Here is an 18,062-nt window from a genome sequence, read left to right as displayed (position 1 = left end):
TAACCTGCAGTGAGAAGGACAGTCTTGCTTGTGCATGTGGCAGACTGCATTGGTTGTAGGTTTCTTCTGTCTGGCCCACTCTGCAGTGAGGTGGGAAAAGAGGACTCCATGGGACATACGTTCTTGCGTCTTAGACTTTTCGTCGCCGCCGGCCGTTTCCCCCCAAGGTAATGATTACCATAACCACTAACCTTACCCTAAAACCCCCTAACCTTAATGCCTTACACTAACCTGTTAACCCCGTACCCTAAAACCCCTAATGCCAATCTTTACCCTAAAAATCTTAACCCCTTACTTTAAAACCCTAAAAGATATCCCTTAGTGTTCCCACTAATCCCGTACCTTAGGGGCGAAACAACCAGCGGCTGATTGTCATTGGCGGCTGAACGGTCCCATTCTTCTTGTCTGCGTCACTCTAGGATTGGAAGCTGGGGAGAGACTTCTTTGGCCATTACTCCCTCTGTCCCAGTGTCCCTATGGGCCAAGCCTCGTCCCTCACCCCAAAAAGCTCCTGGGACACAACAGGGTGAACAAATGGAACAAGAACACGAGGCGTCCGAGAAAATACACCCTGGTCATTTTACAATGTGTTGCTGTAGATACATTATATACACAAAGCCGTAGCTTTCATATAACAACATGACCCACACAGCTCCTTCTTATGTACAGTAGTTCCGACAGTGCATTGATAATACATTATCATTTATTTATAAAGTGCCAACATAGTGTGGAGACAATAGCATTAACATACACTGGCACAGTAAGGAAAGCCCTGTTCCAAGGAGCTTACAATCTAGAAGGGAGTGTGGAAACACCAGGAATGGTGGGAGAAACGTTTGTGTGAGCAAAGGCAATGTTGCTGTTAATATGGCAGCTGGGAAGCTCATTTCTTGGTAACAGCTGTTTTATTTCTGATGTGGAATAGGTAGAAGGAAAATGATTTGAAAATATCGGGGCCGATGAAGCACAGGCTTCCTTCGACAAGGGACTTTTCAGGGCACCTTTCACTGTGTTAATGGTGGGAAGAACAGTATGATGTTGCACGCAAGAGAGCTGTGGTGGAGTCTGGGAGAAGTCTTGTTGGTGGCACTCAGAGAAGATTATGAGGGAAGAGGAGATCATGAGCAGAGTGGGGGGGGGATTGTAAGTATTTGTAAAGTTCTGATAGGGGCCCTACTGTGAAGAGCTTAATATATGTGGATATTCCGCTCATCGATAGTAGGGACTGAGAGAGGAGGCATGGGGAGAAGTTGCATGTGAGAAAAGAGCGAGAGTCTTCAGGTAGCATTTAGAATGGCCTAGAGTGGGCCGGGAACAGGCAGGAGAGAGGAACAACAGCTGGGAGGTGGGAACGGATGTCACGATGGTATATGATGAGTGGATTAGAACATAGATTTATATAGAACAGGGGGTGGCCAACTCCAGTCCTCAAGGGCCACCAACAGGTCAAGTTTTAAGGATATCCCTGCTTCAGTCGTCGCCTGAGCCACCTGTGCTGAAGCAGGGATATCCGTAAAACCGGACCTGTTGGCGGCCCTTGAGGACCGGAGTTGGCCGCCCGATATGGTTTTTCTTTTTTTCTCATCGTTCTTTTTATTGATTCACTAACATTGCTGGTAAACACGACAGATTTCAACACATCTTTACAATTTTCCATCTTTAAATTATACGTAAAAAAAACAAACAACATTTTTTTTTTGAAAAAGTTATAAATCTGATGCTCAAACTTAACTCAAAAATACACAATTTTTAAATTAAATAATTAACTCACAGAATGTACAAAATATAACTTTAGTCAGATACATATTACAGACTTTGGGTTCGGATATACTGTTTTCCTATCTTCATACCCCTTTAGCCCATTTCTTTTCTCCCTCTGTTTACCTCACCTGTGACCTTGTACAATTTGCCGCAAGAGACTCCAGGATGTGTGCACAAAAGCCTGATATATTTGGTTTTTCACTCTGTGGTAGGGAGTCAATAAAGGGCTCCCATTTTGTAAAAAAAAATTCTCCGTTTTTTTGTCCCTTATTGGTCAGGCCCCTGGTTCCTTCCTATTTTTAAGTTTCTTTATCACAGCCTCTATATTTTTCTTAGTAAATCAGAGCGTTAAGTTCTTGTCGATCTTCATTCGTTATTTTGGGGAACTTTGTCCCTGTAAAAACTTGTCTTCAGCCACCTCATCCTGCTCACTGGTAGTATACAGATTTTGATAAAAATCCGTGAACACTGTACGTATTCCTTCAGGAGGTGATGTGAGTTCACCCGAAGGTTTACGCATCCTACTGTAGGGGTTTTGGCTATATAGCTAGTCTAACTAGATTTCCTAATAATGTACCTGCCTTGTTTCCGTACTTATAAAAGGTTAAGGTCTCTAAATTGGAGCTTTTTTTGTTCCTTTCTATGTAGCCGTATTTCGCATGTATTTGTCCCTGTTTTGTGGGGTGGGATTTTGTTTGAAGTGACAGAACGCCCTGTTCAGTTCCTTGCTAGATTTAATGTACTTAAAACCAGAGACAGAACATGAAACACAGGCAGAGCTCAGTGCTACATCCATTAACACAGATACACGGTACAGTGCCTATATATATATATATATATATATATACAGCTCAACCCCGTTATAGCGCGATCCGCACACACTGCACACACTGCACACACTCACTGCACACTGCATACACACACACAGCACACTGCACACTGCATACATTCACAGCACACTGCTCACACTCACAGCACACACTCACAGCACACTGCACACACTGACACACTGACACACACACAGTCTCCCACAGTCAAATACACACAAACACACTGTCTCTTTAAGGGAGCTTGCTCTCGCAAGACGGAAGCAGAAAGCAGAGACAGGGAGAAGAGCTGCCAGATGCCGGGTAAGTGCTGTGTGCTGTTGCCGCTGCCCCACCGGGTCTGGGAATGTTGGGAGAGTTCTCAGCGTTCCCCCTCCGGCGGACACGGTACCACCACAAAAAAAAAAAAACTTTAAAAAAAAACGCGTTTATAAGGCAGTGGTCGCGGGTGGCCCCCAAGGACAGCGCTATAACGGGGTTAAGCTGTATATATATATATAAAGATATCTTTTGAATAAAATGGTCTTTTAGTGTAAGCCCTTGAGCCCCTCCAAAGCAGACCACATCTCAAGGGTCCTAACACTAAAATAAATTCTTAATAACCTGTACATTACCGGGAAGAATGATTTATAATAAATCTGTCAAAATTAGTTGCATAGTTCTAAGTCTGATTGAAGCTCTTATTAACCTGTACATTACCAGGAAAAGCACTCTGTATTAGATTTGTCACAATCAAACTGTATGCAGGTTCCCATGAGTGTGGAGGTGAAATGGAGTGAGCTTTAACCATTTAAAAGTGGGAGGGAGTGAGCCTCAAACCTGGAAAGGAGGAGCCACCCTCCAAATCAGCCAGGACCAGCTGAACAGAATTGCAAAACATACAGAACCCCAATAAGCTCATATAATTATATATATTATATGAGCTTATTGGGGTTCTGTATGTTGTGTATTTTTAGATTTAATGTATTCTGCTTCTGTTTCTTCCCTGTTTTTGTTGATGTAGACTAGAATCTTGCCTCGCATTACCGCTTTAGCGGTTTCCCAATGCAATTTCCCCACATTTTGGTGTATAGCGTTTGTTTCCTGGAAATAGTACCAGCTATTGAGGAGGAAAGCTTTAAACTCCTCATTATTATGAAGATAAAATAGAAATCTCCAGATTCTATTTTTGTGTTCCCCAAATCCTAAATCTATCTCTAACCATACTTGTGCGTGGTCTGCTATGATTATATCTTCTATCGCCACTGCGGACACCTTGTCCATCATATGGTCGCTTGTTAGAATATAGTCTATTCTCAGATGGAGTTATGCGGGTTCAAGAAAAGGGTTTATTCTCTCTCAGTGGGGTTAAATAGCCTCCAGCAGTCTTAACAAACCCAATGTTTCTTGTAACAGCCCTATGCTTCTGTGCAGGTCTTGATTTTTCTTTACTCTGATTAAGATAAATCTCATCTAAACATGATCACCGACAGCGTTAAAATCACCCCCCACTATTTGGTTGCCTCCACTTTCTTTCACCAATTTATCAGTTACACTCTGGAAGAAAGGTTGGATCTGCTCATTCGGGCCATAAATATTATACATTACATATATCCATGGTTGATCTTGATATCACTGTACCACCCGTCCCTCTGTGTCACTCCAAGTTAATATAAGCGCATATGCTAGTGTTTTGCTTATCAGAATCACTACCCCCTCTTTCTTTCCCACTGCTGGGGAGAATACGCATTCACCCACCCAGTTAGTCTGGAGTTTCTCACTCCCTGTTTAGATGTGTTTCCTGAATAAGTGCTACATCTGCTTTTAAGCGCTTCAGGTGCTTTAATATTTTGGGGCGTTAATACCCTTAACAGTCCATGAAACCAGTCTCGTCATTGGTTAGTTGTTAAACTGATATTGTCTAGCACGCCTTTACATAATGTATACAACGACTGAAAGAACCTTACTTCACTGTGATTTTCTGTCGTTTCCTTTTTCTCTGTCACAATATATCCGACCAGTGGAAAACATTTCAAATAATACATACATAACTCAGAGTATAAAAAAAATAAACCATAAAACACATACAGTATAGATTAATGACATTCATTTTTTCCAGAAATAACATTTTTGCCTCCTCCTCCTTTACACCACCACTCTAATTTATTTTTTTTCAAAACAGGTTTTCTTAACTTTTTATTTATATATCCCAGGGAAATGTTTTTATTTTGCTTATATAGCATACTGCAAACTTTACTGAACTCCCGTCTTTTATTTCATACTGCAGCGGAATAGTCCTGAAAGATTAGGATCTTCTTTCCCTCATACGTAAGGCCCCCCGAATCCTTACAGGCTCTTAATAGTGTTGATTTTTCATTAGAATCCAGAAACGGCAGCGGCATCTGTTTCTGCCTGGAGAGAAATTTCTCCATATAAATGCTTCTCCTTACTTTTCAAGTTACTATCCAGCTGTAGAGCCTGTCCTGTTTCTTTCCCCCCTCTGTTCAGCTGGATTGAAACTGTGGGGGTTATATTCAGCCTGATGTCTCTGCAGAGACTGCCTGCACCATGTATCTCCCCCTCACAGGAGCATGCAAAGACTGCCTGCTTTCTGCTCACAGGATCATTCAGTGAGTTTTTATCTACTGCCTTAAATCATTTGTCCTGGTTGTTTAAGCTGCTGATCTGTGTAGGAGCAGTGGGGCTGCAGGAGCTCAGGGGGCTGTGACTTCACCCTCTGTCACCATACTGGGAGTCTCAATATAGTTTTTGTAAAATGTATTTATTTTAAAGTACAAAGACACTGCTCTGCAAGGCTTCCGTACTAATTCTTGCTACTGGAGGTACAGCGAGAGAAGGTGCAGTTGCTGGTGACACTGCACACAGTAGGAGTGAGTACTGTAGGTGGACAGAAGCACAACGTGTGGATGGAATAGAATGCAGGACAGGAACTGTACCAGCCGCAGGAATGAACCAGAGAATAGAAGGGGGCTTTATACCGAGCTGTCAGGCTAGGTAGTGTCAGATTACATTGCCCGGCAAATACACTACTCTCAGTGACAATGTCAACCTTATCATCAAAAGGATTAACGTTGACAGTGAAAGGGTTAAATGATCACAGCATTTTTGATGCTACAGAGGGTTGGTTATCAAAAAAGTCTAAAAGATGCAAGTTGCTGCAAAACCACCAGATTTTTTTTAGAGAAGTGACTCCCTATCCTACTTTTGGTGGTGTTCTCTGCAGCTGGGGGTCTTTGATAATCAGCCCCTTTGTGCCACGTCAGTTCCCCTGACCACATAACAACGTGTCGCGCCCACAACGGCAGTTTTTTTGCCAGCAAAGAGGGATCCACACTGCTCCCCTCACTCTAGCTCTGGGACCATCCACGGGCCGCTCTGCTGGAAAATCTTCAGCAGTTCTGCTCGCAGAACCTCCCCGGGACTGTCCGACTCGGACTGGTAGCCCTGGTCCGACTGAGGGCACGACTCTTTTTCGGGGACATATTTACCCTGGACCAAATTGAAGACTGGTTGGTTGATTAGCGAGACCCCTTTCTCCACAAAGTCAGGCTCCTGCCTACAGACCCCCCCTGAGCGTTCTGGGAGTATTTGGGGGTGCATCACTTGCACAGTGAAATCTCCACCAGATAGGAGAGGTTTCACGTGGAGACTCGGTGGTCCATACCCCACAAGCACAGGGTCCATCACAGTCACCGATTCAGCGTCGTTAATGAGGGGTCTCACTTGAACAAGCGCATCTTTAGGGAAATGTACAATAGGCGTCTGCCTATGTGCTATATCATTTTGATTCATAAAACCCTCTTCCCCCTCGCTCGCAGATTCTTCTCCTGCCTCTGGCAAGCGTTCTCTCTCAAACCAATCCAAGTTCTTCTCCTGCCAGGCCCGGCACCTCTGCACCGCCTGCTTCAAGCTTTGGTAACACGTGACTTCGTCCTGCGGGACGTTGAAAGTCACTCCCGGCTGGTGCTGCTCCTGTCCCTGGATACGGAAGAACAAGGCCTGCAGGTTCCGTGTCAGACTGTACAGGGGGCACCACTGGAAGGGGGAGGGGACATCGTCTTCGCTGCTGAGCTCCTCAAAATAAGCTACCATGTAACGCTCGCAGGTCAGAGGCTTCAGTAAGTCGGGGAGGAGGAGGGAAAACGCCGGTGTGAAGAGGTCGCCCAGCTCGTGATTGTCCTCCCTCAGCGTCACCCATGCCCGTTGTGTAGCCTGCATGGCCTTCCACTTGGCCTGGGTCCCTCGGGAACAGAGGAGCAGGATTTTTCCGTTCAGTCGTTCCATCAGGGACTTCTGGCGGCTCAGCCAGTTCATCTTGCCCAACACTGCAATGTCTTCAACGTGCAGCCGGTCCAGCACCACATCCACGCCCCACGCGGTCTGCAGGAAGTATGCCAGCTTTATCACCACGTCCACGTAGCGCTTGTGATCGGCAGAGTACACCAGCCAAACCTTCTGCACGGTGGGGAGGGGCGGCGGATCAGGACCTGCTGAGAACACAGGAAATAAAAGACACGTGGGTCATTTAGCAACGCCTCCAGGATAAAGAATGGGTGGGGGAAAGAAACCCTCCTCTTAAAAAGATAAGTGCAAGATCCCCTTCCAAGGCGTTGCTCTTGCTGTGCGTGGTGCTGTGTTTTGCATCATTTGTGCAGCTTAGAGTCTTAGGATACCGTCCTTTACACCCACCCAGCTGGAGAAAGGGAAGGGACGGATAACGGAGGGTTACATTGTTCCCAATGACAGCGATGGATATAATTATTATTATTTTTCTACCAACACAAAGCGTCCTATTAAGAGGCATTAACCTTACATTCCAAGGTCATGGGACAGATTAAACAATATGCTTATGTAAAATGTCACAAAATCTGTTTAAATATTTGGATGATACACATTTTTTTTAGCACCGCAACTACGTGATCACCGCTCCCCTCCCCCACTGAAGCCCTCTCCTAACACTGATCATACTGCGGAAAAAGGATGGAGGCACCCAAGTATAACCCCCCCACGTTGGGGTTACTATATACTAAAAACCTGCCCCTCTAGGTAAGGTGTTCACCAATGACCAGGCAGAGGCTTAGCTCCACCCCTTTTCTGCCTAGAGACAGGGAGTGAGGGGAAGGTGATAAATAGGAGAGCAGAAGGATTCCAACGGTCAGATCCTGGGAGGAGAGACCCAGGAAGGATCTCAACGGTAAATAGTTAAGTTGGAGTAGGTGTCCTCTTTATGGTTTTCAAGAGCAGGGAAGTGTTCTTTAAATATATCAGATAGGGACCCCAGCATCTGCTAAATAGGCGATAGAGAGGGGTTGGTGGTGCTAATTGGGTAATTGATAATAAGCAAACTAGGAGAGAAAAAGAAACCCAATTGATAGTACTCTGTCACCCCACTGGATGATATGTGACAATATTAAAATAATTTTTATTAGCAACATGAAATAAAATAAGGGGCACTAAAAAATAAATGAAATGACGTACTCTTGATCCACTATGGAGTAAGTGGAATCCGGATCCAGGGGATAGGGTAATCTACTATATATTTCTGAGTTCACTGTATGTCTGCGTCCCTAGCGGCAATGTCATTGGTCCCTTGGCCTGCCCGCCCCCGCACCTCTCATTGGCCTGAGGCAGAGTGACGGGCCAAACAAAAAAAAATAAAACACACACACACACACACACACACACACCCCCCGTCAGTTGGACCGCAGCTCACCTTCTCCACACACACCCCCCCCCTCCTCTCCCAGTGCCCCTCACTCTCTCCCCCCTCCCCACCTCACCCAAATCCCCACGCTCCGCAACATCCCCAGCCGCACCATCACCCTCACCGTGCGCCGCGGAGAGCAGCAAACTCCAGCCCCTCCTCTCTCGCGGCGCGGCCCGGGCCTCCTGCTCTCCCCCTCACATGCGCCGCTACCGGAGAGGGGAAGCGCGGCCCGGGCCTCCTGCTCTCCCCCTCACGTGCGCCGCTACCGATCCACGTGGGAGCGGCCGGACGAGTGAGTGAGCGGCCTTCACCTCCCCTCACCCCCCTTCACCCAACCCTCACCCCCCCTTCACCTCCCTTCACCCACCCCTCACCCCCCTTCACCCACCCCTCACCCCCCTTCACCCACCCCTCACCCCCCTTCACCCAACCCTCACCCCCCCTTCACCTCCCTTCACCCACCCCTCACCCCCCTTCACCCACCCCTCACCCCCCTTCACCTCCCCCCCCCGGCGCCGCTACAGTCAGCGGGGGCGCGAGCGCCCGGGACACAGCAGGGGAGCGGCCACAACAAGCTGCCTCCCGCCTCAGATCCACGTGGGAGCTGCCGGACGGGTGAGTGAGCGGCCGGACGGGTGACTGAGCGGCCTTCACCTCCTCTCACCCCCCTTCACCTCCCCTCACCCACCCTCACTCCACTTCCCCTCCCTTCCACCTCCCTCCACCCCCCCTTCACCTCCCCTTCACCCCCCCCTCCACCCCCCCCTCCACCTCCCCTTCACCCCCCCCTCCACCTCCCCTTCACCTCCCCTTCACCCCCCCTCCACCTCCCCTCCACCTCCCCTTCACCCCCCCTCCACCTCCCCTTCACCCCCCCTCCACCCCCCCTCCACCCACCCCCCTTCACCTCTCCACCCACCCCCCTTCACCTCCCCTCCACCCACCCCCCTTCACCTCCCCTCCACCCACCCCCCTTCACCTCCCCTCCACCCACCCCCCTTCACCTCCCCTCCACCCACCCCCCTTCACCTCCCCTCCACCCACCCTTCACCTCCCCTCCACCCCCCCTATCCCCCTTCCCCCCTTCACCTCCCCTCCACCCTCCCCCTCTCCTCCACCCCCCCCTTCACCTCTCCTCCACCCCCCCCTTCACCTCTCCTCCACCCCCCCCTTCACCTCTCCTCCACCCCCCCCTTCACCTCTCCTCCACCCCCCCCCTTCACCTCTCCTCCACCCCCCCTTCACCTCTCCTCCACCCCCCCCTTCACCTCTCCTCCACCCCCCCCCCTTTCACCCCCCCCTTACAACCTCCCCCCTCCTCACCACCTCCCCCCACCTTCACACCACCTCCCCCCCCTTCCCACCTTCCCACCACCTCCCCCCCCCTTCCCACCACCTCCCCCCCCCCCTTCCCCCCTTCCCACCACCCCCCCCCTTCCCCCCTCCTCCCCCCCTTCCCACCTCCCCCCCCCCCTTATCCATGATATGAATTAAAGCTACCCTTTTTAATATAAAAAGCAATGCTGCTGAGGAAGAGTTGTATCTGAGTGTACAGTATATGTATATATTTATATACACACACACAATTTTTTTTTTTAACACACTAACATTTTTCACCTGCATCACTGTTTGTCTGGTACCACTACCTACACCTAGTGAGGACCCTTGGCCGGGAGGAAGAAGATTACATTCCTAAAGAATAATAACACCAAAAACCCAAATGAATAAACTTGCCAAGCCCCTCTCACTAGGCTAGAACACCTCAAACTCTGGGATTCACCCAGCGCCGATGGGGAGTATAAACGGACCGGGTTCAGTACCCCACATCAGCACTTCATGTATCTGCCACAATGGACTTCACATGAGAAGATGAAGAAACATGTTCTGATGTGGTCCAGTAGGGCAGTGTGCCAACTGGACCTGCACCGTTTATACATTGCCTCTGTTGTCTTTAGTGAGGTTACAATGTAACACACGTTTTTCAGACTGGGGGACACTAAATGGCTGCCGACATTCACACACATTCATCAAAAGCACCGATTGCCATGGTGACCGCCCGTGGCGTTGAGTTCAGCAACCGGTGAAGAGACCGGGGGGGGGGGGGGGGCGGGGGGGGAAGAAAGCACAGGAGAAAACGGGTGATGTCCGCTGGCACTACCAGGGGGAATGGGACATGTGGTCACGGCGATCCTGCCGCGACTAAGTCCCCGACAGCGGTTAGCCGCCGAGGGACTCTCCACCACTGCCCACTTCTACGAGAAGGTAAGTTTTAGGGTGTTAACTTTAGGGAGTTTAACAGTTAGTATAGGGGGTCTTACGGTAATGGGTAGCGTTAGTATAAGGGGGTCTTAGGGTAAGGTTTAGGGAGATATCTTGGCAGCGAAGCAGCCAGCGGCTGAATGTCCTTGCAGCGCGGTCACATGCGGCTAAACTCCGGTTGTCGCGGCAAAATGGCAGTGACCAAACGTCCTAGACCACTATCATGACAGGTTACTAATGCAGCTGGAAGTGATATTGCTGTATAAAGTTTTGGTTTCCCAGCTGACACTGCTCTTAAAAAAAACATTCCCTTTCCGTTGTCGCTCTTCAGCTTCACCACCCCCGCTGCCGTCCCCCCACTCACCAACTCCTCACCGTCCCCACTCAACAGCACCCTCGCCCTCCCTCCACTCACCAACCCCCCCACCCTCCCTCCATTCACCACCCCCCCACCCTTCCTTCATTCACCAACCCCCCTGCCCTCCCTGCCCTCCACACCCTCCCTCCCCTCACCAAACCCCCCACCCTCCCCTCACCAACCCCCCCCCCACCAACTCCCAGCCCTCCCTCCACTCACCAACCACCGCCCTCCCTCCACTCACCAACCCCCACTCCCTCCACTCACCAATCCCCCCTCCCTTCCTCCACTCACCAACCCCCCTGCCCTCCCTCCACCCACCAAATCCACTCACCAACCCTCAACTCACCAACCCCCCCACCCTCCCTCCACTCACCAACTCCCCCCACCCTCCCTCCACTCACCAACTCCCCCCACCCTCCCTCCACTCACCAACTCCCCCCATCCTCCCTCCACTCACCAACTCCCCCCACCCTCCCTCCACTCACCAAACCCCCCACCCTCCCTCTACTCACCAACCACTGCCTTCCCTCCACTCACCAACCCCCGCCCACCAAAGGAGGATTTTAACATTTATTGGTGCTTTAACTCTGAGTGCCCCATGGTGTACGTAGCTACGTCAAGAAAAAATAAATACAAATGCTCGTCTTCTTAGGGGACACGAAGCGCAGGACTCGATCTGCAAGATGGCGGACTGGAGGGCAGCGATTCCTCACCTTCTGTTATCAGTGATGGAGAGATCACGTAACCGCTTCGGATAGTGATCCTGGCACACTGACCCCACGGCCCCTCCAAGGGTTAAAAAGGTGCAAGTTCAAGATTTGTTTTTTAAACATAGCTGGGAAACAGGAAGTCTCCTGAACCTCGTCCGGTTCAGCTCAGAGAACCTCCTGGTTCCCGTGATCCATACTGGGGACGGGAGCGCCAGTACTTGCTAGTTTAAATCCCCTGCAATCCCACAGGCCAATAGGAAGCCACAACTGATAACGTTGCAGCTTCCTATTGGCCCGCCTGCCGTGGGAGGTTTAAGCCGCCATTTTGTTTTCACTAGGGGCGAAGCACCAATGCTAAGTTAACGTGTATATCTTGGGAACCATGGCGTCTCCATCTAAGACTTAAGTCTATCTGGTTGTAACTACAACGCAATCATTAACTGACCTGGTTTCCGTGTTGCGTCTTCTTCTAAAGAAAAAGGTAAGAAAAGAAAAAAGGGGAATTAGTCAAATGAACATTTCCCAGTCAGTCACAATTCCCCCACACTGGCCAACATCCAAGTGCCCTATTGTCCCATAAAAAAATAAGGTGGCCCTGTCCTGCAGCTAGAACAGGGGCAGCGATGAGCCTCCAGCTGCTGTCTGAAGCGAAGGAATGTCCCAGGACACCCAGTAAAAGCCCCAAGTGGCCGCCCCTGCAGCAGTCCCAATTGTTGCTCCTTACTTGGCAGATGAAACCAGAGCTGCAGACTGAGTGATTTTGCGGCCTTCACGCCTTCAGTCCCAAGAGGCCAGTAACCTCATCTTCCTGTTTCTAGGATTACTGCTCCCAAGCAGGAGATCAATCCAGACACGTTCTACACACGCACATGTGGCTGAGGCGCGTTTCGCGGGAAGATTACTTCTATTAGAACACGGTTGTGAATTCCCTAGGAATGGATGTATATAACCACAGCGACGCGGTGAGGCATCGCGGGGTAATAAATCCACTTTGCACAGTGTCTCTCATGAGATCTGCTGTCCAGTGCTAGATATAAAAAGCTGTAGGGAGAAGGAGCGGCTCAGTGAGTTTGGAGCGGGGGAACCTGTTCAATTCCCGGTGTCGGCTCCTTGTGACCTTGGGCAAGTCACTTTATCTCCCTGTACCTCAGGCACCAAAAACATAGATTGTAAGCTCTATGGGGCAGGGACCTGTGCCTGCAAAATGTCTCTGTAAAGCGCTGCGTAAAACTAGCAGCGCTATACAAGAACATGCTATTATTATTATTAATTATAACGACAGCCCCACAGACGCGAGGCCAGATCACTTACCTTCCTTGTTACATTTTAGGATGGTGCAGATGATGAACATGCCCATGACCAGGAGGGTGACACAGGCTGAGATAGAACAGAGATGCAGCCGCTTGTGTGGCTCTGCAGGTGAAAAAAAACACAACCAGAGGCAGCGGTCAGTCCTCTCATGACCAGATGTCCCGGTTTAGCCGGGACAGTTCTGTTTGTTTTAAGATCTGTCCCGGTGCCCTGATAGGTGACAGGTAGGGTCCAGAATGAGGAGAGAGAGTGACAGACAGAGAATGGGGAGAGAGACCCAGACACACAGAATGGCGAGAGAGACACACAGAGAATGGGGAGAGAGACAGACACACAGAATGGAGAGAGAGACACACAGAGAATGGGAAGAGAGACAGACACACAGAGAATGGGAAGAGAGACAGACACACAGAATGATGGGGGAGAGAGACAGAATGGGGAGAGACACACAGAGAATGGGGAGAGACACACAGAGAATGGGGAGAGACACACAGAGAATGGGGAGAGACACAGAGAATGGGGAGAGACACACAGAGAATGGGGAGAGACACACAGAGAATGGGGAGAGACACACAGAGAATTGGGAGAGACACACAGAGAATGGGGAGAGAGACAGACACACAGAATGTTGAGAGACAGACACGGAATGGAGAGACAGACACAGAATGGAGAGAGCGACAGACACACAGAATATGGAGAGAGTGGAGTTGAGCACCCCTACCTTAGAGCCCCGTATGTGTTGGGCGGTGCAGGTGAATAGTAAATGAAATGTAAAATTGAAAGGAAAATGAGGGATTATGTTACTTGTGTGTCCCCTTGGGATATACCACGTACGTTGGTAAGAGAGACCGGCTGGGACCCTCAGGCTTAGCAAACCCGGTTTGGTGATGTTAAACGTTTGATACAAGCATCACTGAGAACAAACTTCATTCACTTTCTTCATAGATGGAAGGTTTATTTACATTGATTGTCGCATGTAGATTACAGAATCTGGTTCTGGAGTTAATGAACAATTAACCCATCACGCGTACGCAGGTTTTTAACTTGTGTATGTGCTTTTTTGATATCTGCAATGACATGGTAACACGGAGTGCCGCTGGGGTGTCTTCGTGGTGTTTATATCTCAGTGTGCGCCATCTAGCAAAATTAGAGTGTAAGCTCTACAGACCAGGGTTGGATTGTGCCTGCAGTTCCATGTGCACACAGCATTGTAGCGCTGTGTAATGCTGCCGCCACCATCCCATGTTGCTTTGTTTTTTTCTTCTCCCCTCTCATTCAATAACTCACCGGGGGGAGAGGTGGGCAGGGCAGGGTCTGTGGGACAAGGCTCAGTGTAGGAATAGCGGCGGCAATCGTTCCCACAGGCTGTGATGAACGGCTGAATCTGCAATCACAGAGCAAGGTGAGAAAATCAGGATACAGTGTCAGCGAGACGAACCCAGAGCACAACCCCGGAACACAGCCCCGTACCCCCGGAGCACAGCCCCGGCCTGGGAACCCAGCCCCGAACCCCTGGAGAACCGCCCCGGCCTGGGAACACAGCTATTAACCTCTTCAGGGCCAGAAGACCTTAAAAACAATGCTTAGGATATTTTAGCTGCACTGTTTGTTTGTTTTTTCCCTGCAATATAAATATGTTATTATTTAAACAAGGAGCACCATGTTATTGTAACACTGTCAGTGCAGGAAGAGCACAAAGAATATGTTGCTGGCCCCTCCTGCATTTGATTAATTCATGCAAATCCCACAAACGATAGCATTTGTCTGGAACCTCCGATTGGGGCAACACATGTAAATATATCAGGAGCTTTTCCCCTTAGCATTTCAGGAATGGGATACGCTTCAATGATACTGAAAACCAGGCTCACAGCAGTGGGACCAGCATCCTCTGCAAGTAAACAGGTGCAGTGAAACCCCTTCCTCCCGCTGCTATAACGGAAGGAACACAGAGAGAAGTCGCACGCAGTGACTGTATTCACCGGCACAGACAGGGCCAATCAGGTTTTACCGATGAGAAATACTTCACCTGCACTTTATACCAGCAGAGCGGATTTTTCGCCAGGCCGGGGTATGAGACGTTGACAGGCCGACCGCGCTCTCCCTGTGAGGAGGAGGAGGGAGGAAGAAGGGAGGGAGGGAGGAAGAAGGGAGGGAGGAAGAAGGGAGGGAGGAAGATGGGAGGGAAGGAAGAAGGGAGGGAGGAAGAATGGAGGGAGGGAGGAAGAAGGGAGGGAGGGAGGAAGAAGGGAGGGAAGGAAGAAGGGAGGGAGGAAGAAGGGAGGGAGGAAGAAGGGAGGGAGGAAGAAGGGAGGGAGGAAGAAGGGAGGGAGGGAGGAAGAAGGGAGGGAGGGAGGAAGAAGGGAGGGAGGGAGAAGGGAGGGAGGGAGAAGGCAGGAAGGAAGAAGGGAGGGAGGAAGAAGGGAGGGAGGAAGAAGGGAGGGAGGAAGAAGGGATCAAGAAGGGAGGGAGGGAGGAAGAAGGGAGGAAGGGAGGGGGGAAGGGAGGAAGGAAGAAGGGAGGGGGGAAGGGAGGGAGGAAGAAGGGAGGGAGGAAGAAGGGAGGGAGGGAGGGAGGAAGAAGGGAGGGAGGGAGGAAGAAGGGAGGGAGGAAGAAGGAAGGGAGGGAGGAAGAAGGAAGGGAGGAAGGAAGAAGGGAGGGAGGAAGGAAGAAGGGAGGGAGGAAGGAAGAAGGAAGAAGGGAGGGAGGAAGAAGGGAGGGAGGAAGAAGAAGGAAGAAGAAAGGAGGGAGGAGGGAGGAGGAGAAGAGATCACGGATTCTGGGAATAGCATCAGAAACGGCAGATGTTACACAAAACCCTCTAATTTAGCCAGTCCTGGGTCCCAGGGAAATCTCTCCTGGCATTTCCAAGAGGAAAACATTGCTTCCCGATATCATATACACAGTGCCGGACGTACGTAGAAGATTACCAAGCTGCAGTTTAGGGGCGCACAATATGGGGAGCCTCAAATATAGAAAAAAGAATGAATGGAATTTCAAGTTGGAAAATGGGATGATAAATAAAAGAAGAAGATTCCCCATAAATATGGACATTTTTGTTCACATCTGACCCTGAGCATCATGTGCATCGAAAGTGACAAAATTCGTGGCTTATCATTTGAAGACATCGTCCATGACTTTGCTCGCCAAAAATCCCGAAAGGAAATGTTTTAACATTAAAATGAATGTGATGTGCGCTGTTCAGTTTAGCGTGACAGCGTCATCTTTGTATATAACACCGCTAGTATAAGGCTCTCATTCATTTCACTTTCATGTTTGTATTTTCAGAGGTCAGTCAGAATAATAAATCTATTTCTAATTTTTGAGGCCCTAAGCTATTGTCAAGGTTAAGAGGCCCCAGCAGGTGAAAGTCCAGCTCTGCATATACACTTCCCGTTATTTACTCACGTGCACCTTTCTCTGCCCTAAACCCCCGAGTGCAAACACCTGAGCTAAAGGTGCACTTGAGTGGTCACTGCTCAGGGGACCCCCTCAGTTCAGGCAAATGAGAAAAAGCAAAATGACTATTTTAAAGGCAGCACTTGCCATCTCCCACACACACGAGCCACTGCAGGTTGTGATACCTTTTAGCAGAACAGAGTATTTCCATCGATGAAATGATATGGAATAATAGAAGACACCCGTGAGGTTCGGAAAGCCCTGCAATGTCAGTCACCTAAAAAGGTGTCGCTACCTACAATGAATCTGCCTTTCTCCAGGGCTGATAAAGCTACAAGAACAGGGCTGGCCAACTGCAGTCCTCAAGTGCCACCAACAGGTCCGGTTTTAAGGATATCCCTGCTTCAGCACAGGTGGCTCAATTAGTCCCTGCTACAGCACAGGTGGCTCAATCACCTGTGCTGAAGCAGGGATATCCTGAAAACCTGTCCTGTTGGTAGCACTTGAGGACGGGAGTTGGCAACTCCTGAACTACAACTTTAAAAAACTACCACAAACCGATAAAAGATGGGAAATGCAGAATTATTTTTTTTGCCTCCAATCCACAACTTAAGACTCCCTCCTGTCTCTCATGAAATGAAAAAGGTCTTCTCACAACCCTTTCTTGGTGTCGTCCGACGGAGAAAACACTGACATTGCCAAGGGCCACGTCTCCGAATGGGACATCAGAACTCCAATCTGATATTGAACAAAGCCACTTGCAACAGGAGGTCCCATGCCTGTTATAAGACCCACGAAGGTAAGAGCGGTAACAGCGCAGTCCTGCGTCACCCCGAGGAGACGTTAACTAGCCTCGACTTGTATAGAACAATCTAAAATCGAGAAAAGGGGGGGGCCCCCGACATTGAGGAGTTGTGAGATGGGCACCCTAATTATACGGAGTGGAAATATCTCTACACTTCCAATAATGCCATGTTAGACATCGGAGTATTAAACACAGTTAAAGCCCCTAACACGGCGGTAATAATGAACGTTGGGGAGTCCTGCGGTCGGCTCACTACATTGGCTGGTAAGTGAAAGTAAGCTAGACGGGAACTAGTAAGGGACAGGTTAATTAGCTCTAGTTACCGGCTGGAGATTGACATTCTGCTTCGTGTTGTAGGGTGGCATACGCATTGTGCTCTCTACTAGAACCAGGTAGCGCCAGGAGTCATTTCGGCTGTCAAACGTCACCACCAGGTCATCCCCAAACTTCTCCATAACGATGGAAGGATTCCAGCAAAAGCCTAGTAGGAGGGAGAGTGGGACAGATCAGGGGCCGGGCAGCTGAAATAAAGCACAGGCTGGCAAATGCTGGGTCAAGGTCTCTGCCCATTGAGTATCAATGGGCATCACTGCGTGTTCTTGCCTTACCTCCTAGGACCAAAGTGTACAATGGCAGTGACCTGTTTAATGGATCCTTTATTAAATAGTGAAACATGGGCAGCAGACTTGGGTGGGGTTCGTTCTTAAGAACAAAAATACAAATATTAGTTAAAGGTGTACCTATACCCTGTACCCCTCAATACCATCACACGCCTACTGGTTAAATCTAGGCAAGCACAGTACTTGAAATAGTTGTGAAAGTTTTAGCTATAATGGGGGCTTTGTGGGAAAGGCGGGAGGGATTATTTTGTGATATTGTTTTTTCCACCCCAATAATAAAGTGGATGTATGTATTATTACTAGTA

General features: G+C 49.3%; 1 protein-coding gene across 4 annotated transcripts in view; it reads right to left on the bottom strand.

The window, feature by feature from the left end:
- Positions 1-685: 685 nt before the first annotated feature.
- The window catches only part of IL17RA (interleukin 17 receptor A), a 31,167-nt gene continuing 13,790 nt past the window's right edge, over positions 686-18,062 (bottom strand). For 2 of the 4 annotated variants that reach the window (XM_075602411.1, XM_075602414.1), the window contains 6 exons: positions 17,461-17,618; positions 14,963-15,037; positions 14,224-14,320; positions 12,937-13,038; positions 12,071-12,094; positions 686-7,078 (listed from right to left, as the gene is read on the bottom strand). In XM_075602411.1, coding sequence (XP_075458526.1) covers positions 5,931-7,078; positions 12,071-12,094; positions 12,937-13,038; positions 14,224-14,320; positions 14,963-15,037; positions 17,461-17,618 — 1,604 coding nt within the window. In that variant the 3' untranslated portion in view covers positions 686-5,930. The remainder of the gene's footprint in view (positions 7,079-12,070; positions 12,095-12,936; positions 13,039-14,223; positions 14,321-14,962; positions 15,038-17,460; positions 17,619-18,062) is intronic. The other 2 variants (XM_075602412.1, XM_075602413.1) reach the window with 2 other exon arrangements.

Source organism: Ascaphus truei, chromosome 5 (genome assembly GCF_040206685.1).
Source record: "Ascaphus truei isolate aAscTru1 chromosome 5, aAscTru1.hap1, whole genome shotgun sequence".
NCBI lineage: Eukaryota > Metazoa > Chordata > Amphibia > Anura > Ascaphidae > Ascaphus > Ascaphus truei.
Note: the sequence above shows the minus strand (reverse complement) of the source record. Positions and strands in the feature narration are given on the sequence as shown.